Source organism: Rutilus rutilus (assembly GCF_951802725.1).
Source record: "Rutilus rutilus genome assembly, chromosome: 2".
Taxonomy (NCBI): Eukaryota; Metazoa; Chordata; class Actinopteri; order Cypriniformes; family Leuciscidae; genus Rutilus; species Rutilus rutilus.
Window position 1 is genome coordinate 17,207,081 of NC_140210.1, and position 21,909 is coordinate 17,228,989.

The 21,909-nt window shown below is 37.9% G+C and overlaps 1 protein-coding gene and 1 long non-coding RNA gene across 4 annotated transcripts; one reads left to right on the forward strand and one right to left on the reverse strand.

Moving 5' to 3' along the window:
* Positions 1-2,877: 2,877 nt before the first annotated feature.
* polr1e (RNA polymerase I subunit E) lies at positions 2,878-21,816 on the forward strand (the record flags this gene model as incomplete). 3 transcript variants are annotated; one of them, XM_084401727.1, is made up of 12 exons in its annotated part: positions 2,878-2,992; positions 3,554-3,631; positions 14,324-14,427; positions 14,526-14,602; positions 14,684-14,769; positions 15,248-15,300; positions 16,734-16,878; positions 16,969-17,254; positions 17,883-18,016; positions 19,620-19,701; positions 19,823-19,954; positions 21,657-21,816. In XM_084401727.1, the coding sequence occupies exons 5-12, from the start codon at positions 14,715-14,717 to the stop codon at positions 21,814-21,816; spliced, it is 1,047 nt and encodes a 348-aa protein (XP_084257853.1). In that variant the 5' UTR covers positions 2,878-2,992; positions 3,554-3,631; positions 14,324-14,427; positions 14,526-14,602; positions 14,684-14,714. The 3 variants fall into 3 exon arrangements, with proteins under 3 accessions (XP_084257853.1, XP_084257851.1, XP_084257852.1); XM_084401726.1 differs by lacking the exons at positions 2,878-2,992; positions 3,554-3,631 and adding an exon at positions 13,949-14,068 and having other exon boundaries at positions 16,969-17,079; positions 17,158-17,254; XM_084401725.1 differs by lacking the exons at positions 2,878-2,992; positions 3,554-3,631 and adding an exon at positions 13,850-14,068.
* LOC311285875 lies at positions 10,378-11,504 on the reverse strand. Its single transcript, XR_014626447.1, has 2 exons — positions 11,365-11,504; positions 10,378-10,807 (listed from the first exon to the last, which is right to left on the reverse strand). It is a non-coding gene; the product is annotated as an uncharacterized lncRNA (long non-coding RNA).
* Positions 21,817-21,909: the final 93 nt, after the last annotated feature.

Here is a 21,909-nt window from a genome sequence, read left to right on the forward strand (position 1 = left end):
CCAACAGAAAAAAACTATCTATACATGATTGTTCTTTGTTTTCCTGGCATTACTTATTTTTTCCTCTCATTTCTTTATCTTTTTGTTTTAATTTCCGTATCTTTACATTCGTTATAATGAACTGTTGCTGTGTTGAACTTGAAAAAAAACACTCGACACTGGGAGTCGATTCCTGACCTGGAGTCGTTTCCGACACTAGGGCTAGTGAGAGTCGAGGAATCGACTCTTTTGGAGTCGACTCCCCATTTCTACTACGCAGTGCTTTGAACATTTTAACCAGATTTTATTACGGATCAACTGATTTTTGAATACATTTTTTTTCTTTTTTTCTTCAAACGTGCATAAAGTAAGAGGTAAGGGTAAGGGCAAACACCTGTTTGCAATGTATTTTTCGTATTTACATTTTATTCCAAATGTCATGAAATATGATCATCATGATGAATATTAATATGCAGCAATGGTTTTGTCGTGTTGATTTATTTTCTTGATCTATAGTTACTGTGTTAAAAACCATGGTTAATTTTCCGCAATTCTGTGTGGTTTTGTAAGATTTTATGTGCCTCGAATTAATATTTAGAAAAAATAAATAAGCATAATGCCATACATTTTGATTACTGTAGTGAAGCAATGGTAAGTTCGTGGTTACTTTACTGATGTTGTTGGCTACTGTGTTATTTTAATACATAGTTACTTTAGTAAAACTAAGATTAATTTTTGCAACAGCAACTAGCTACGCAGTTGCTTTGATGATTTGACAGACAGCTATTTATTACGGATCCACTGATTTTTGAATTATCTGTTTGTTTATTAATTTTTATGCGTCGAGCTTTCATAAATTAAGAGGTAAGGGTGAGGGTGAACACCTGTTTGCATTATTATTATTTTTTCGTATACGCATTTAATCCAAATGTCATGGTTGAATGATCATGAACGTTATAATATGAAGCAATGGCTTTGTCGTGTTGATTTATTTTCTTGATCTATAGTTACTGTGTTAAAAACCATGGTTCATTTTCCACAATTCTGTGTGGTTTTGTAAGATTTTATGTGCCTGAAATTTATATTTTGAAAAAATGAAAGCATTATGCCATAAATGTTACTTACTAGTTAAGCAATGGTAAGTTCATGGTTACTGTACTGTTGTTGTACTGTGTTATTTTAATACAGTTACTTTAGTAAAACTATGATTAATTTTGCAAGGCTGTCTATGTGCCTCTTATTATTTTAAAGTATTCAATTCGATTCACATTTATTTGTATAGTGCTTTTCACTACACATCATTTCAAAGCAGCTTTACAGAAAATACAAGTTTCTAGATTACAAGATATTATATTAATATATATACAAGATATTATCTGTTATCTGAGGTGACTGTCATAACAGTTCTAATACAAATCATGCAGTTAGCAAACATCATGTATATTCATTTAGAAGCAGTGAACTTTCTAAAGCAATTATTACAGGTTTTGATCAAAATGATTACAATATAAAGAAAATTTGACAGTTTTGATTTGATTGTCATGTGTGTGTGTGTGTGTGTGTGTGTCTTGTAGAAAATGGATTTCAATCCTTAGTTTCAAAGAGAGCCCACTGGTGAGCTCACCCCGGCCCTCGCTGCTGTCTACAGGAGAAATCACACTCCGGGACGCTCATGGCCTGCTATAAGGGTGAAGGAGGAGGCCATCGCTCGTGTGTCAGCACATCAAGTCACCACCTCATGCTGAGCGAGAGCGCCCTGCAGTTCGGCCAGTACCGGGGTAAAACCTTAAAATGGTTGCTATCCAATGATATTGTTAATGCATCCATGGTGCTTGCCGTCCATCAACGGGAGCATGAGGGAGGAGACACCACCCAGTCTGCCATCATGGGGAACAAGGAGGCCTTGCTCTGATATGCTGCCCTGTTCCCTGACATGATGGCTGCCATCAGCTAGCACCGGGTTTGAAAGGGCACTGGCACACCAGCCCAGGAAGACCTGATGCGAGTAGGCTTCGGCAAATTTGCCAGCATGTCCTTCAAGGACCTGTATGAGGCAGTGGATCGGGACAGAAAAGGGTATGGTTTGCATGTCTAACAGAGGATGCAGGCAGTTAAGAATTTGTTGTGTTGGGGTTTGATTTAATTGTGTGTGTGTCCCCTTTTCAGCTTCACCAAGTGCGTTAGGAAGCAGGAAGCCAGACCGGGTACCAAAATGGATGCTCTGCAGGTCTACATAAGGAGAAGAGATGCTGAAAGGATTGCATCAGCGCCTCCAGGCATGAATCTCACTTATCTTCATTTGTTTGTTTTTGGATTTCGTCTTGTAATTCAGCTGACTTGAGCTTAATAAAGACACTAATGTCTTATTAGAGGTGCTTCAAAGTAGAATGTGAATGATCATATATGCATATGATGTATATTTTTTATGAATTTTGAACTGTTACGGTCTCCCCAATGTTCAAGACATGGTTACGGCCTTTCTTCTAAAACCTTGGTTCTTGGTTCATTCTTTTAAGATTTTAGAAGTATGACAATGTCAAGAATGTTTTATTAGTCTTTCAGTACTAAAGAAGATTCAGAGATATCTTTAGCAATGCTTAAATAGGCTGCCTGAAGAAACATCGGGATGGTAAATGCGATCATTGCGAATACTTGCAACATTTTCTTTGCTTGGAAGCAGACCATCTCTTCCTGTGTGAAATCTACTGTGAGCCAGTGAGACGCTAATGCGAGACTGACAGGAGAAAGCCTCAAGCGGTGATATAGCTACTTCTAAAATATTGGTTGCATTCTTTTTTCATATGATAATGTCAAGAATGTTTTATTAAGTCTTTCTGTGCTTTATATACATGGCATCTCATTCTCTTTCCTTTCCTGTTGTCTTTCTTATTGCCCTTTTTTGTAGAGGCAGTACAAATGATGTACAAAATGAAAGCACAAGTGAAGTATTTGGTCCAAACACACCTCTGATTCTCCTGAATTTGCCACATATAACATACACACAAGATTGATGGTGATTATTTTACTTTTTTAATAAAAGTATATATTAAAATAAGTAATAATTGTTCATAAATATTATAATTGTTCAAACCGAAAAAAAAGCTGACAAAGCACTGGCAATTATTATTTATTTTTTAATGAAGTCTGTAAAGTCTGTTAAACTGTATTTGTCCTTTTCACTCAAAATAGTCATGAATGTTTCAACTGACGTTTAGAGAAATACAACGATTGACAAATATGATATCCAATCATATTTACATCTACTTCAGTTTAGTGATACACAACAAGTTAGACGACCTTTCAGTCTCAACTCTAGTATAATTTTGTTTTGAACATCGACTTTTATTGTTTCTTTACAGTTTGATCTGTCAGATGATGCTCAAAAGGAGAAAGTTTTAGTCCTGAATGCAGCGAAAAGCGTTTGTCCTGCAATTCCTCTCAATTACGAAGCAAGAAATTAATTTATGTACAGACATTTATTTAGTAACACACCGTTAGTCACGTTTTGTTTGTGGTGAATGCAAATTTAAAAACACTTCAGTGTATATAATTCTCGTTTTCACTGTGTTTTCAGGTACTACAGAAAAACAATAAGCCGAGGAAAACGACGCACATTGGTCAACCAAGACAGCGAAAACAACACATGTGCACGGTAAATAAATTTTAATTACTTTATACATTAGTATTTAGTCTATATAAACATATTTAATAAATCCGTGTCGAAATCTGCTAGTTTGAGTAAAAGATGACGCAGATTCAGAATGATCATTAACGATTATACCGTCAGATTAAGATACGGTTGATTAAAATCCGCTGAGGAAACATTAGGATGGTAAATGCAATCATTACAAATATGTATAACATGTTTTTGCTTGGAAACTAAATGTTTCTGTTCTGTTAAAGATGTAAATTCAGTAAATTCCAGTGAGACGCTCTAGCGCCAGACTGCAGTGCGATGCTGCGCTCTAGCGTTAAGGCTGCGTATTGCACGCTTAAACACTGTTTTTTTTCACTTGATACAGTGTAAACTATCAATAATTACAGTAAATTCATAATTAATAACTAATAATTAATAAAAATGAGGAACGCTTCACGAATTTGCGTGTCATCCTTGCGCAGGGGCCATGCTAATCTTCTCTGTATCGTTCCAATTTTAGTATATGTGCTGCCGAAGCAAGCACGAACTGAGGGAGACGAGGAGAACTATTTATAGCCAGGACCCCCAGGTATGTTCTTCTGTGGTGGTAAATGGATAAACCACTGATTCTACTCACTTATGTCAAATGTGACTAAATCATATGGTGATATGAACCTGTAAACCTATATAAACCATGATATTTTCAAATCAGCAGTTTTGTTTAGGTTTACCAGAGTATAATCTGAGCTCTCTAGATCATATTCAAAGGAAGACTGTCTCTACTAGCTGTGATAGGACGTCTCGGTGTGACGCAGAGACGCTCTTTGTCTCGTGTTACACGCCCTCCCCCGCAGAATGCACAGAACTTCGCCCGTATGCGGGGGAGGGCGTTTAACACGAGACAAAGAGCTCCTCTCTGTGTCCCACCCATGGTCCCACCGAGGCGTCCTATCCTATCACAGCTAGTAGAGACAGGCTTCTTTTGCATAGAGTCTACAGCTCAGATTATACTATCACATTTACAGTCACATTTGTAATAAGTGAGTAGAATAAGTGGTTTATCAACTTGTAACCACTAAACCACATCCCTTGGGGTCCTGACAGGCTTCTTTTGCACATGGTCTACTGCTCAAATTTGATCAGTCAGATCACATTTGATATCCGCGTTTCTCGCACAATAGACTCAGAGACCAGGAAACTCTCTTTTCAGAACAACTGTGGCAGTGAAACACTGTGAAATGTCTAAGAATCACAAAACTCAGAACAGCCACTAGAAAGATTTGATCTGACGTCAGGATCAACGGGGGTTATGTGCAACATACTTCCGTATTCAGGTCAAATAGGTTGCACCACTTCCGGTTCAGGTCTCTTGTATATTTTTCTATGAAAATGCCTTTAAAGGAGCTACCAAAGATGAGCATAACCGATGTCCATCGCATTTGCAGATTAGAGATTACATTCAGATATTAAAATTGAGCAAAATGCCAACACTAAAAATAACTAGCTAGGTTAGCTTAACTTAAAAGTCCATAGATATCACGTTAGTTCATACTGCAGTTGTTAACACTTTCTCCGACAAGCGGACTTTTAATCTGAGAATCTTAATGTGGCCATGGGTTTTGTTAATAAATCCATAAGAGTGATGCCAATAATGATGGTTAAATCAAAGGGGAGAGAGTACATGTTAAGTAGAATATGACTAAAAATGAGCAATATGGCCCACCAATCCCTGTCTAAACTTATTTGAAAAAGTAATGGGCCCGGAGCAGCATATAGTCCGAATATATAGTTCAAATTTGTTTCAAATTGTTTCAAGTTTCAAATTCTGCTATAAAGCAGCTCTAACAAGCCAATAGTGTCATTATACAGCTCAAGTGTGTTCTGTGTTGATTCGGTTCTGTATAATAACGGTAAAGATAATCAATTGTGTATACATACTGTGTATACAATGTATTTGTGCTCATACATGCACGTGTGAGTGCCGTGACAAACTCCTGTGTGCTCCACTGCACAATGAACAAGCAAAAGACACAAAATAGTAGTGTTTTACATTTGATTTGTCATATCCATGTGTAGTTTGGTGTGTATGTTTGCGTATAGAGTTACTATGCAAAAACACAAGTTAAAATAGTTAAAATAGTTTTGAATGAAGTGTTTGCTTTTGCATTAGTGTGTGATGTTTTGTGTGTAGAGTTTTGAGAAAAGGAGCCATAGTTTAAATTACGTTTTAAAGTATTTTAAAACAGGAAAAAATGAGTTATTTTAATTTGTAGCAACATTTTACAATATTACTGTTTCACAGTATTTTTGCTCAAATAAATGCATCCTTGGTATGTCAAAAAGGCAACAACAACAAAAGTCACTCACTTGCACTCACTGGTCAAAAAGACACTCAAAAGACACTCACTTGTCGCCATCTAGTGGCATAATTTAGTTTCCCACTGTCTTAAAAATAACTCACCCTGAGAAATATTCAGTTTTATCCAAAAAAATATATGAATCATTTACCCCTTAGTGGCCATATATCGATTCTGATGTCATACGAATAATGAATTTGCAAAGACCTTTAAACCGTTTCAACATTTAGCACTAGCCATATTAAAGTAGTAAGACCATTGGCATTATTTGAGCCGAGGTATCAGTCGGCACTCTGTTTTGTGTGTGATACTTTTACATCTTTTTTAAAGCTTTGTTCACTGCCAGTTTTCACTGGTAATTGTTCACTGCAATTATATTAACGAACGCGAGCAGGAAATAATTTTTTTTTAAAAATCTCGTTTTGTTATTGATTGGAGAAAAGAAGCTTTTCAAGCTCTACGAAACATAATGCGATAATCAGCATGATTCATGGGTTCACATCGCCCCCCAGCGCCGAATCATTGAAATTTCGTAAGTTTCGAAACAGTTATGACAAAGCATTGTTTACTGAAATCGCGTGACTTAGGTAGTTTGATAAACGCTCCGAACCACTGATTCGAAACAAAAGATTCGTAAAGGTTTCGAAGCTTCATGAAGCAGCGATTCAAAATCGACAATCACTACCTTTTGTGGTCATTAAAGAGTCATACCTCATACGGCATAGCATAGAACAACAGTAGCCTACCATTGCTAGAACATCAGGATACTTTTTAACACTAGGGGGAGCTTTACAAAAGCCGCTTTTCCACCGAAATTACCCGGAACAATTTGTCCCAGGAACTTTTTTCCCAGGAACCTTTTTTGCCCCAGACCGGTTGCTTTCTGCGTTTACACCGCGGTCTAAAGTACCGGGAAGGTAAACTGCGCGCAACTGCTCCTCCCAGTCTGCGACGGACAGTAATCAGGTTTGAGCGCCACATTTATAAGTATGGAGGAGATTCAAACTGTGCTGCAGTTATTGGTTTACTAACGATGTAATTAACATAACAAAATAGACGAGCACTGATACTAAAGCGTGTTCAGAAAGCTCGTATGCGTATAAAATTAGACAATGTTGTGAGATGACTGGGACGAACGCGCAAAAATTTCCTTTTGCGCAAATACGCTTAAAAAAAGCCTGAACCCCGTCTATCAATCATAAATAGTGACAGTCTTGTAAATAGTTGTTTGTTACCAACCTCAAAGCGCTATTTCAATCCTGTTATAGTAAATTTGTAACATGGTTTGCCTTGCAATAGATGACAATGTGTAAACATAATGACTTAATATTAAAAGCTGTGTCAGAAAAGAGACGAGCACTGATAAAGCGTGTTCAGAGCTCGTAATGCTAACGTTAGATATAAAATTGTATGTTATCAGCTATTGCGGACATTGGCCGTGAGATGGCTGTGACGAACGCGCAGAAAGTTTCCTCTTCCACAAATACCCAAATAATAAAGCCTGAAACTCGTCGCCAGTCCACCAGTTTTTTTTTATTAAATTCCATATTTGCAGACAGACAACTTTACTGCATGAAGCCACTTTTTAAAAGGGAGGTTAAAAATAAAGAAAATGCTGCGTGGAGTCATCCAACCAAAATGCGGCGTGAACACAACCAATCAGCTTGTGCAGCGCACAAGTCCCACCCCTGAAAGTTCCTGAACTTTGAAAAAGTACTACCTCGTGAGCAGGGACTATCGGAGGGGGAAATATTTACCCGGAACTTCATTTAGACCCTGGTTCCTGCGGTGTAAACACATCGAGTACCAGCCCAAAGTTCCTAGTTCCTGGGGAAAGTTCCTGCGGTGGAAACGCGTCCTAACCATTTTAATTCGATACGAAACCGAGACTATATATATATATATATATACACAGATATTTTTATACAGATGTACTACAGATATTTTTGATTTTACCGATCTACACGTGCATTTTAAGGTGTTTGTTTGAAGGCCAAACAAAAATGTAAGCATATAACATTCTTTAACACGAGAATCAGTTTAAATGTTGCAATATGATCCACACTAGCCTACAAAATGGAAATGCAGAATGATTATGCTTATTGTTGACAAAGAACAATCACATAGGCTATTCGAAACTGGAATAGCCTTAAATGAGAAATGTTTCAAGGATTATTTTGCATAGATGTTACATTTCAATCAAGCGCCAATCCCAGCAAACACATTTTACATTGTGGCAACGTCTGTGACACGTTGCATTTCTGCTATGGCAACGTCGCTGTCGACGTGCTCGCAGGCTCGCAGCACTGTAACAACGTAGAATTGTAATGCCTGGTTCAGATTACAAGATTGTTGTATTTGTTACGATAGTCACGGTGTCAGATTACACGATTTTGACTCCTAAAATCTTGTCGTGTCGTGACTCGTGGACAAGAAACATGTCAGACTACACGTTGCTTTCCGACCAGTCATCGCGTGCCGTCACACGCACACATTCACTTGCAAACATTCACTCGCACACACACACACACACACACACACACACACTCTCTCGCGCGCTCGCACGCACACACACTCCTTCGCTCGCTCACTCACTCACTCACTCACACACACACTGTAGCTCGCTCACTCACTCGCACACACACTCACTCTCGCACACACACTCGCTCACATACTCAATCACTCTTGACGGAACCCGTCGTGGAGGACCGTTAAAAATTTAAACATGCAAATCTTGTCGTGATGTCGTGAAGCATCGCAAAAGCGACGTAGGTTGTCGCTCACTATGACACACTATGAAACGATCGAATCTTGCGTCCTGACGCCCGTTGTCGTTTACGAATCCCCACGACACCCTACGTCAGGGGTGCCCAATCCTGCTCCTGCCGATTGACTGTCCTGCACAGTTCATCTCCAACCCTAATCAAACACACCTGAAGCAACCAATTAACGTCTTCAGGATCACTTGAAAATTAAAGGCAGGTGTGTTTGATTAGGGTTGGAGATGAACTGTGCAGGACAGTCGATCGGCAGGAGTAGGATTGGGCACCCCTGCCCTACGTCAAACGGATCGTGCCAAAATCGGGCTAAAATCGTGTAATCTGAACCAGGCATAAGACGCGACAAGGCTGTGTAGCAACGTTGTTGCGCGACATTCAGCAGCTGTGTCCCAATGTGAAGACTGCATCCTTCGAAGGCTGCGGACTTCAAACGATGCAGCCTATGCGTCCTCCGAACGACACACCATGCAGCCTTCGTAGGATTTCCTAATTGCGCAGCCAGGTGTTCCCGATTACCGCTCCAGGCGCCAAGCAACGGTGCGAGAGTAGCCTATGCTGCCATCCTGACAATTCATTTGATAAAATTAAGTAAACAGCTATGGAGCCAGAATTGTCATTTTTTATATTTTACTGGAGGACATGGTATTAAGGATGTTTCAGGTCATGTACTTTCGGCTTAGCCGAAGATTCAAATGTTCATTTATATCTTACCTTGATGCGATTTTGTAGGCTAGTGTATTCTTTTTTTATTATGCACATAAATGGACCTTGGTAAATATATTTACACAGGTTTTCAACCCTATTTGAATATAAAAACCCAGTTGAATAAAGTCCAGTGCGAATGCAACTCCCGCTCGTGATCGGCAGCTGTCAGTCACTACTGTTGCTAGGCGACAAGAACAATCCTCCGTAGGCTAGACCGGTCCGGTAGGCTACTCGAAGTGATTTTCCCACACAGGACTACAAAATTATGTTATTTTACAATATGATGCATTGTTTTACAATAAACTACACAAAAGTACATAAATGTATCAACCTTAAAAATATTCCGAAGTAAAATGCAACATATGCAGTAATGTAAAAGCAGAACCATCATAAAAACCCTGACAAGTTTTTTTCCCCTCCAGAATTCCTTTACTTTTACTCTTGATACCTTAAGTACATTAGAGTATGCAAGATAATTTTGCTTAACTAGGGTTAGAAATATATGACTAGTAGTTTTTCGCCAAAGCGGTATTAGTGGTTATTAAAAGTACTTCAGTGTAATAAAGTATCTCAATATTTATTCCATGAGTCAGCCCTGCAAACCTGTTGGTAGACAACTTAGTGGATAGTGAAAATATGCAGTCAAACACTCTGGAGCCCATCCCAGATGATGTCCCACCAGCAGGAGGCATTACCAGGGACTCTATTGTGGAGCCCATCCCGGTCCAGCAGCACACCAGTGTCTCCAACTCAGCTGAATAAGTCTACATCATTTTTCTTATTTTATGTACTGTACAATTTAAATGTTTATGTTGATTTTGAGATGTTTAACGTTTGTTGTAAATAGTTGGGGGAAAAACGTTATAGAAGAATTTGTTTCATGTAGAAATTATGACTGTCATTACAAAAATAAACAATGTCCAGAGCAATGAATCCTCTTTTATTTACACATTTAAAGTTGCATAATTTTTTTCCTTTTAAAAAAATATAAGTGAAAAAAGTTAAAGAATATAATATATATACATATTTTTCAATCATTCTTTCAAGAAGAGAAAACAGCCTGTCCATTCTCTCTTGTGCTCTCCTCGCCTCTGCAGTCCCATGTCTTCTCTCAAGTCCAAAAACTCGTCCTCTCTGTCTCGCCTTCTTCGTGGTGCTGGTGCTGCTACCCCTGGCTCCTCTTCTTGGTCACACACTGCTGAACTCAGCCCTGGTGTGTCCTCAGGGATTGAGGCAATGAGGGTGCAATGCCTCTGTCCCAACATCTCATCCATGAGGACAAACCAGGGCCAAGTTTCAGCCGAGGGTTTCCCACTCACACCATCACCTGTCCCAGGACACGTGCAATCCTAAGGCAGAGCAAATTAACCATGGCTTGTTAACAACAACAGCACAATACATTTCAGCAAAGATGTGATCTCAACTTTCTTACTTTGTATTTTTAAAATCATTCATATTCAGAAATCATATTCATGAATACTCAAATTTGGTTAAAACCTTTGTAGACATGGCTTGCATGACAGCACTACAAAAACACATACAAGTGAAACCCCATTGCCTCATCTATGGTACTGCTTTTCCTATTGTTGTGGGCTTTATAGGGTGAGTGATATTTCTTATTTACACAAGTTTGACAGACTAGTGCAAATATTACAATAAAATGTCATTTAATTTATTTAGTTTTTTTTTTTTTTTAATTGCAGTTTAATAAATTGAGCTGTCTGCTCCTTGCTCCCTGAAACAATTATTAAACTATTAGCACAAGTTTTGCCTCAGACCACCTGACAAATGAAGCCACGCAATGGTGATGGAGTTAAGGTGAAGTTTATAAGAAAGAAAAACTTGTGGCTTTTAACTCAGGTTTCACTAGCTAAGTTATTTGAATAAATGAAAACATAATACTTACATTTAAATGTGAATTTGCCGTCCACCAGCGAACTCTCGGCCGTCTTTTTTTTATTTTTATTTTTTATAAAAATGTTGTCGTCACCGCCGCGCGATGAATTGTGGGGTAGGATAGTCCGCAAAGTGTCCATTTATGTATCCTTCCTTTCACGGGGAAACGAAGGGTGCATTTGGCGTCGCTTTAGCCTTCGTCGCGCCGCGATGACGCAACCGGCCTTCGAATACGGACTTCGGAGGATGCAGAATTAAATTGGGACAGCCTTCATAGCGCCGCGGTGACGCAATCGGCCTTCAAATGCGACCTCCGAAGTGTGCAGCCTTTGAATTGGGACATCCTTCGTCGCTCCGCTGTGACGTTTCGACGCGCCGCTGTGACGCAATCGGCCTTCAAATACGGACTTCGGAGGATGCAGACTTCACATTGGGACACAGCTACTGAAACGATCGAATCTTGCGTCCCGACGCCCGTTGTCGTTTACGAATCCCCACGACACCCTACGTCAGGGGTGCCCAATCCTACTCCTGCCGATCGACTGTCCTGCACAGTTCATCTCCAACCCTAATCAAACACACCTGCCTTTAATTTTCAAGTGATCCTGAAGACATTAATTGGTGTTTGATTAGGGTTGGAGATGAACTGTGCAGGACAGTCAATCGGCAGGAGCAGGATTGGGCACCCCTGCCCTACCTACGTCAAACGGATTGTGCCAAAATCGGGCTAAAATCGTGTAATCTGAACCAGGCATAAGACGCGACAAGGCTGTGTAGCAACGTTGTTGCGCGACATTCAGCAACTGAGAGACGACTTTCTGACTTTTTTTTTATGCTAGATAGGTTTGCTGGGAAGATTTGAGGATTTGGAGAATGGGCTGGGGTTTTCACTTTTTGCTGATGATGGGGCAATCTGGAAAAGGGAAAGGAACATTGATTTTATTGTTACAAAAAGTTACAGGAGGCTATTACAATAGTTTAAGAATGGTCATATAGATGGGGTTTCAAATTCTCAGTTGACAAGACAAAGATAATGTTTTTTACAAGGAAAAAAATTGGAGGTGAGGTAAATCTAAAATTATATTATCAAGAACTGAGAAAAGTGTTTTTAGGGTTGTGGTTTGACAAAAGAATTACATGGGTGATGCATATACAGAAAATATTGGACAAATGTAAGAAAGTGATAAATATAATGAGGTGTTTAGTAGGAAGTGAATGGGGGGCAGATATGATGGCATTAAAGGCCATATATAGTGGGCTGATTAGATCTGTATTAGATTATGGTTGTGTGATGTATGGATCAGCAGCAGATACATCTCTTAGAAAGTTAGACAGTATACAGCATCAGGTATTGAGACTATGTGAGCTATAAAAACTACACCAATTATAGCACTACAGGTAGAAATGGGGGAAATGTCAATAGAAATAAGAAAGATACAGTTATCACTGAATTATTGGGCTAATTTACAAGGCCATAGTCAAGAGCATCCAACACAAGGAAAAAGAAAGGAGGAAAACGAAAAGCTTCGGATGGAAAGTAATAGAGAAAGCAACAGAACTTAAAGTTAATCAGTTAAAAGTTAGTCCAACTATACCGCTACCAGTTATAAAACCTATAGATTTTTACATTGTTAGAAAAGAAAAACAAGGATAAGGAATGTAATCCATGTAATGTGCTGACATATATTGAGTACACTGCTATGTTCAGATCTGCACAGATGCATCAAAGAGTATAGACAATAAGATAGGAGTTGCTTTTATTGTTCCAGAGTTTCAGTTATCAATAAGGAAAAGGATCAGTGATGAGTATCTGTTTACAGGGGAAATGACTGCACTATTATTAGCAACCCAGTGGATAGAGGAGATAAGACCTTTGAAATCAGTTGTTTGTTCAGACTCAAGTTCAACATTGGGTAGCTTACAATACAGCCATTCGGAAAGTAGACCAGACATTTTAATAGAAATACAGCAAACATTATACTGAATTCAAATGATGGGACTTGCAGTGATATTTGTATGGGTACCCGCACATATTGGTATCCAAGGAAATGAAAATGGCAGATAAGGCAGCAAAAGAAACCATAAAAAACAACGACATTAACTTAAGTGTTAGTATAAGTAAGAATGAAATCAAGAGTATTATTAAGGAAAGGTTGAAGGTAAGGTGGCAAAAACAATGGGATATGGAGAAGAAAGGTTGAAAGGTAAAATGGTTTTACAGAATTCAAAGGAAAGTGGGAGAGATGAGAAGTGCAGGAAAAAACAGGAGTGATGAGATAATAATATCAAGGATGAGATTTGGACATACAAGACTAAACAGTACACTTTATAAAATGGGTAAACATGAAACGGGAAGGTGTGAATTTTGTGGGCAAGAAGAGACTGTGGAACATGTTATGCTGTCAGAAATACGAGCCTGAAAGAAGGATTCTAATGCAAAATCTAGCAAAAATAAAAATGCAATTTATACTAGGAGATATTTTACAAAATAACTCGGGAATGGATGTTATAGTTTTATTTTTCAGTATCTTGGAATAACTATTTTTTGGGAGAGGAAATAAAATGTCATTTTGATCCACACTCCATACCAGTCGGTGGCGGTAATACACCATTTTGTTGTTTGTCAACCGCCAATAAAATCTCAATGAAGAAGAAAATGGCGGAGACATGTACATGGAAATCATGTGAAGAAACGGGAAAGGATGCGTATATTGGTAACTTTTTAATATCCGAATCATCATAGGTGTACTAAAATATATTGTTGGTGTTATTGGTTGACTTTTATTTATTAAAAATACCCTTCCATCTTTGTGTTTAATGAACCCACGTGGAAACGCATCATGCTCGTGTCCAAATCAAACAATGTATTGACGCACTCTGTTGAATAGTTTGTAGGCTAAAATAGTCATAAATCATTGTTTGTTGTTAAGTCGTTAACATATTTTTAAGTCACAGTCTTGTCATTGTAGTTAAATTCTCTAATGGACTCGTGAGAAAAGCAAAGCATCTGGACTTCAAACTCTTCAAACACGAAGATGGAGTCAACCCCAGAAAGAAAAACAGACGGATTGTGGTAAATCTACCTATGCGGTTTGAAACCATTTTTATTTTAGGTCTTGAAGTAAATCTGGCGAATGTGGTGTTAAGAAATATTTTCTGTTCCCATGTTAGGTTGCAGAATCAGACAGACTCCCGTATGTTGGGAGCAACTTTGGGCCTGGGTCATCGCAATGTAATAATCTGTGCAGGTGAGGTGATCTGTATAAAAAACTGATTAGTTGAATGATAACTGGATCTCTGAATAATGGGATTGTAATGGTCGTTAACAGGTATTTTGTGGGAGTTCTGGACAAGAGCACTATGCAAATGAATGTTCACAATGCTCAGCTGTTCAATATGCTGCCTCTTATACCAGGTAAATATGGTACATTTGTAATGTATGATAATAGTGGCATAACAGTTTTTTTCAGGGCTTTTCATGGTCATGGAAAATTATTAGAAGGTTTAAAATGGTTGTTTTCAAGCTTCAAAGTCATTAATTATAATAAAGTCTATTGATATTAATTTATTGTACAGTATGTTATATTGTTATTATTGTATAATAGTTATGATTTTTAGTGAATAATCTAAAAATACATTTAGCTCCATACTGAAATATCTTATCATCTTGAGATTGCTTCCTGTGAGTGTAATTTGTCAAATTAAATCTTTAATGATTGGAAAGTCATTTATTTGTCATAAGGTTTGCAAAAAATGTATTTTTATTATCATGGCTCCTTTGTAATTCTTTAACAGAATAGTTGTCTACAATAGAGATAGGAGCCATGTGCATTGTGTTTTGTTAGACGGGATGTCAGTGAAAGAGAAGTTTATTTTTGAGTGTGTGTCTTCAGGTGAATCCGCAGCAGATGGCAACACAAAGCAAGCTGAGACATACAGAGAGAAGGTGAGTAACTGAATATGTGCCTTTCTTAGAAATGTGTTTTTATATTCATTTGGTTTTGTAAAATGTTTATACCATTATCAAGTCAAAAGCACTTTTACAAATTTGAATATTTTTAAATGTTATGTTTTATATATTTTTTGGGGGACTATAACCTTGCCTTATAAAATGATCTGAAATATTAGGTTGGCATTAGACAGAAGTTTCTATCATAATTTTCTTCTCTATTGTGACACATCAGAGGGAAATGGCTTTTCAAATGAGGAAAACATTTTGTTCAGTGGGAATCGATTGGATCGTTGTTGTTATTGGATTATATAATTTATAATGAACGCTGCAATTTTCCATAAAAAATAAGAATTTTGATTTCATGCTGACTTTAAGAGACTTGTTCACCTTAACATACCCTGGAAATCCAGACCTAAATCTAAAAGATTAATGGTGTGGCGTTGACTAATGAAAATCGCCCAGCTCGAGGGGCGGCACCAAGCATGCATTTGAACATCTCACTGCACGCAATTGGATAACACTACAACCAATCACAACAAGCCCCATACGCATAGCTACCAGCGGAGCTAACTGGTAGATTAGACTCTAACCGTATCCGGTTGGCAAAACAGCAAAAACGTCCTTCTTGCAAAGGAACGATTCGAGCGGCGTCTTCTGTTCCTGTTTTAGATAAAAAGCCAAGTCTAACTCGGTCATTGTAGAGGTCAAAGCTGTTTCAAACAACTGGTATTCATCCATAGCCATCTTGCAATGTTTACTAATGACTTGGACGTGTCAGCGCTGTCGTCATCTGTTTAGCTCGCCTATGCCAGATAACCCGATGTGATTGGTGCAGCTCAAATAGAGGGGAATATTTAATGAGCATCATTACTCGACACCAGAGTAACTCGCTGAGCAAATTCAACTTGTGCTCTCGCGAGAACTCTGGATTACCAGGGTAACCTTAATACTGAATCTGGTACTATACGGTTATCCGGACCACATGTGATGACCTACCCCAACCCCGCCCCTAAACCTACCCGTCACTGGGGTTACGACCAACCAAGAGCGGTTGTGGTCACGTGTGGTCAGGTGTGGTCCGGATAACCGTATAGTACCCTGAATCTTGAGAGTTGGCAGAGATTTTTTTTTTCTCCTGCCAATGGTTAGACAAATAAAAACATGCAGTTAAAAACTTTTGTTTCAGAGTCATGTGGTCTATGAAATTACTAAATGATATTCCAAACTACCTATGGTTAAATCTTTCTTTTGAAGATTTTCATCTTTTTGCTTTTCAGCTTTTTACTTTATTATGAAACCAGTTGAATCGCCCTTAGTCTTTGAGCCCCCCAAAAAATATAAAAATGTACTTCAATTAAAAAATGAAAAACATGTGCATCATTGAAGAAGTCATAAACCATATGTGTGTTTTCTCTGTCTGGGCACAGGTGGATGCTCTCATTGAAGCATTCGGGACGACTAAACAGAAGCGTGCTCTGAGCTCCAGGAGACTCAACGAGGTGGGCAACGAAATGCTTCAGCAGGCTGTGGCACTGGCTGCCAGCAACGTCATAGATCGGAAAGGAGTGGAAGGTAAAGTAGCAGTATGGGTTTTCACAATTCATGACTAAATTGCGCATTGAAAAGGATTAATAGCAATGGCTCTTCAATTCTGTCTCTAAGCTCTGCGTAATGAGGTGAATGAAAGTGAGGCTAAGACGGAGACCCCCCTCTTCCTCCCCCCGTGCAACACTGCAGCAGAAAAACCAGAAGACGTATACTCCTTTGACCAATGTATCCTTTTTAGTTCTATATATGTTTCTCCATGTCATTTTTTTTTTTTCTGTGTCAAGATCCCTAACTTTGTTCTAGTGTTGTCTCCAATTGAGTTTGATGCACTGAAGGATGTTGGAATGAAGATGGCAGCGCTGACCCCTGAAGACCTGCAGAAGATGAGAGCTGAGCTTTGGTATGGAGAACATCATGCTGTTGATGACAAGGGTTTTTTATGATAACACACACATACCAATTAAAAGTTTTGAAAGAATTCTCTTATAACCACCAAGGCTGGGTTTATTTGTAAAATAGTAGAGTTGTAAAACATTAAAATTATTAATATTTTAATGGCACAATATGTAAGATTTTGGAGTAAAACATGCAAAAACCATTAGAACAATGTTATACATTTTGTTGACTTGTGTACTTGCATTATTTCCAATAATGTTTAAATCCAGAGAAATCAGCCATTTTAACCAGTGTATCAGCCTGTGTTATTGCGCCGCCGGTCAAAGACGGCATATCCGCCTTACCTTATATTTCCAAAGGTTGTAAAAATTTGCCACTTTTGATCAATTTAATGCATCCTTGTTGGATAAAAGTATTAATTTCTTCAAAGAAATGACTGACCCCAAACTATATATTTAATAATCTTGAAATATCAGAGAATAAAATTGTCATTCCAGCACGGCACAAGTTTTGAAAATAATTTTCCTCCAAAATCTTGGAAATGGCTGGAAAAGTTGTTGGTTTTAGTTATTTTTGAGCTCCAGATTAATGATAGAAATGCTTGTTTTTATTAATAAAAATGTGTTCTCTAGTCCGCAGACTGTTCTTACACATCTTGAATCACTTCCCAATGAGGACACAGCTCGTGACAGACAGTCTCGTTGTGCCTGGTACCTGTCCTTCCTCATCAAAGTCTCACTACAGAAACGTAGTGTATCCTACAAATGTGAGTGTTAAAGAAACAAAGTTAAATTCTTTAGTTTGTCCGTGCCAGTAGATATGTTAATAATGTATTGATTTCAAAAATACTGGTTGTACGGTTGTTGTCAGAATTATTGGCACCCCTGGTAAATATGATCAAAGATGGCTGTGAAAATAAATCTGCATTGTTTGTCTTTTTGATCTTTTTTTAAAAAGATTCGCAAAAATCAAACCTTTCATTGTAGTAAAATAATTGAAAGTTGGGGGTAAATTGCATTATGAAATAAATGCTTTTCTCCAAAACATGTTGGCCATAATTATTGGCACCCCATTTATTAAATACTATTTGCAACCTCTTTTTGCCAAGATAAGAGCTCTTGAGTTTTCTCCTATAATGCCTGATGAGTTTGGAGAACACCTGACAAGAGATCAGAGACCATTCCTCCATACAGAATCTCTCCAGATCCTTCAGATTCCCAGATCCGTGTTGGCGCTTCTTCTCTTCAGTTCAGCCCACTCATTTTCTATAAGGTTCAGGTCTGGGAATTGAGATGGCCATAGCAGAAGCTTAATTTTGTACTCGGTGACATTTTTGTGTTGATTTTGATGTTTGTTTTGGATCGTTGACCTGATGGAAGATCCAATCACGGCCCATTATAAGATTTCTAGCAGAAGCATTCAGGTTTTTATTTTTTTTTATCTGCTGGTATTTGCTAGAATCCATGATATCATGTATCTGAACAAGATGTGCAGAACCCTCTAGTAAAAACCATACATTTTATCCCTGTTTGCACCAAACACATCTGGTGGGTTTGCTGCTCTTTTTTTTTTTTCTTCTCCCTCCATCTGACCATAGAATCCAGTCCCTTTAGAAATTTCAGTGGTGTCTGACACCTGAATATGCTGGAGTTTGTTTCTGGATGAGCGAGGAGCATTTTTCTTGAAACTCTCCCAAACAACATGTGGTGATGTAGGTACTGTTTGATATTTTGTTTAGGCTTTGACCCCAAGACTCAGCTAATCTCTGCAATTCTCCATCTGTGATCCTTGGAGAGTCTTTGGCCTCTCAAACATTCCTGCTCAATGTGCATTGAGACAATATAGACACACTTCCTCTTGCTGGCAGATTCGTAACATCTTTAGTTGATTGGAACTTCTTCTTAATTATAGCCTTGATGGTGGAAATGGGGATTTTCAATGCTTTAGTAATTTTCTTACAGCCACTTTCTATTTTGTGAAGCTCAACAATCTTTTGCTGCACATCTGAACAATTTTCTTTGATTTTACTCATTGTGATGGATGATTAAGGGAATTTGGCCTTTGTGTTTCCTATTTATACTCCTGTGAAAAAAGTCATAGCTAGATAATTTCATGTTCCTAGTCACCTAAAAACTTTAAAATATTAATGGGAATATAATTCAGAGTTATTTTACTCGTAAAATATTCTAGGTGTGCCCATACTTGTGGCCAACGTGTTTTGGAGTTGGATGAAACCATTTTTTTTCAGCCATCTTTGATCATATTTACCAGGGGTGCCAATAAATCTGACCACAACTGTACATGTTCATCTTCATTCTTTTTTTTTTTTACCTTTAAATAACCTTATAATTTTCTCTCTCTTTTGCAAGTTGGTACTGAGAATGGATGTCCCAAAATCATCAACAACAAAGTGCTGAAGAATTTCACAGTGGAGAGTTTCCACAACGGCCGGTGTGTGTGTATCCTAACTAGGCACAGTCCTGCAGCCTGTTCTGACTTCATTTTTGCCTTTATTCAAAACCTCTGAAATTTCAGACAATGGCCATTAAATGCAAGTTGTTTCTCTCTACAGACTCAGGAACACAGTGTCGACGTCCATGCGTATGAAACTGGTTTCTCACTGTTTGGCTTTACTGTTGCACATGGGTCATCAGACGGCTAACCTCACACTCTTACACAGAGACATGGACATCAGCGATAACAAGTCAGTCAAATTTATTATTCTAAACATTAACCCTGTAAAGCCTGACATATGAAATTATTCTCAGATTTTTTTTTTTTTTGAAGGGGAACGGTTTATTGAACCTTAAGACAAAAGTTTACATTTTTTATTTCTGAGTATCATGTTTGATACTTCAAGCTTTTATGGATCATATAGTATGATATACTATAGGAGAATATATCCAGAGGCCCAAACTAAACAACAATATGCAATTTGGTGCAGTTACTGATATTTATATGTGAAAAAACGTAGATATAATTCTAATAAATCTTCATAGCATTATAGCAGACTACAAATGTTAGTTGTTAATCTATATCTTACAGTAATATGTCTTAGGATGATATTTAAATGCTTAGTTTTGTGGTCAAAGCTCTGTAGTTTTTTTGTGACATAATACAACGCAATACAACGATGACTGAGTGACAAACTTTACTCAATAGCCAGATGTATCATATTTGAAACTCACATTTGAAATGGTTAATTTACCCCAAAATGAAAATTCTGTCATTAATTACTCACCCTCATGTCGTTCCAAACCTGTAAGACTTTCGTTCATCTTCGGAACACAAATGAAGATCTTTTTAATGAAATCTGAGCAATTTCTGTTGATAGTCTACACAACTACAACTTTGACGCTTCAAAAAATTCATAAAAAGGTAGTAAAACTAATCCACATGAATTAAGCGGTCTAGTCCAAATTTTCTGAAGAGACTCGATCGCTTTATATGATGTTTCTTTATATGATGAAACCCGCGAATGAACCTCATTGTTTTTTTGCCCGTCATGCTATCATGCTGGAGCTTCCGTTTACCACAGCTGATGTGTGAGTTATGTTTACATGTAAATAAGAGCCTAAACTCAATCCGTTCATCATATAAAGCAATCGTGTCTCTACTAAACCGCTCAATTAATATGGATTAGTTTTAGAATCTCTTTATGAACTTTTTCAATTGTCAAAGTGGTAATTGTGTAGCTGTCAATGGAGGGACAGAAATCACTCAGATTTCATAAAAAATATCTTAATTTGTGTTCCGAAGATGAATGAAAGTTGTACGTGTTTGGAATGACATGAGAGTGAGTAATTAATGAAATAATTTTATTTTTGGGTGAATAACCAAAAATTATGCATTATGTATTGATAATCAAGTAAACCTGTTACTTCAGTCCAGTGAGTGTTATTCTTATGTTTACTTTATAAAAATCATGAAAGATTGAACTGCAAAAAGACAAGTACACTTTTTTTTTTTTTACCATGTAACAATTTTTTTTACAAGCAGCGATGACTGGCCAAAGCCCCGGCACCACCGCCAGCCCGGTGGCTTTAGGGCAACTGTGCACAATGGGCAATATGCATTTAAACTGGGTACATGTAAAATGATTATGCCAAGCTATGAGGCTCCTCCTGTTTCACTTTTTGTCATTACTTTAATCTCTTGCCATGGCAACACCGTTTAAGATATCCAGTATCCGTTCACAATTTAACAAACTTCATAGTTATAAATCAGGGCTCACTAGGGGTCCTCAGCAAAGTTCCAGGGTTGCCTCAATAAATCATAATTATTTCATTTCAGTTTCAGGTATTCAGTCTTAAGTAATGTTTATTATAATGCAAAAAAAAAAAAAAAAAAAAATTGAGAACCCCTATAATCTTTATTTTGACATGGTTTCAAATGTTTGTTTGCAGAATGTTGGAGTTGGCCAAGGCCATGGGACTGACCCTGTCCCGTCAGACTGTCACCAGTAGAGAAGGGATACAGGATGAGCACAGGATGGCCTCTCTGGTGCTTCCACTGGTGCATTATGATCGACGGGTGGAACGCAAGAAACGCAAGAGGATGAACTGAGCCGTGGACAGTAGTGCGTTTCCGCACCGGCTATAACTGCGTTTCATTTTGCAGTTTCATAAATGTGCTCAATTTAGTGTTCTTGTAAGATAA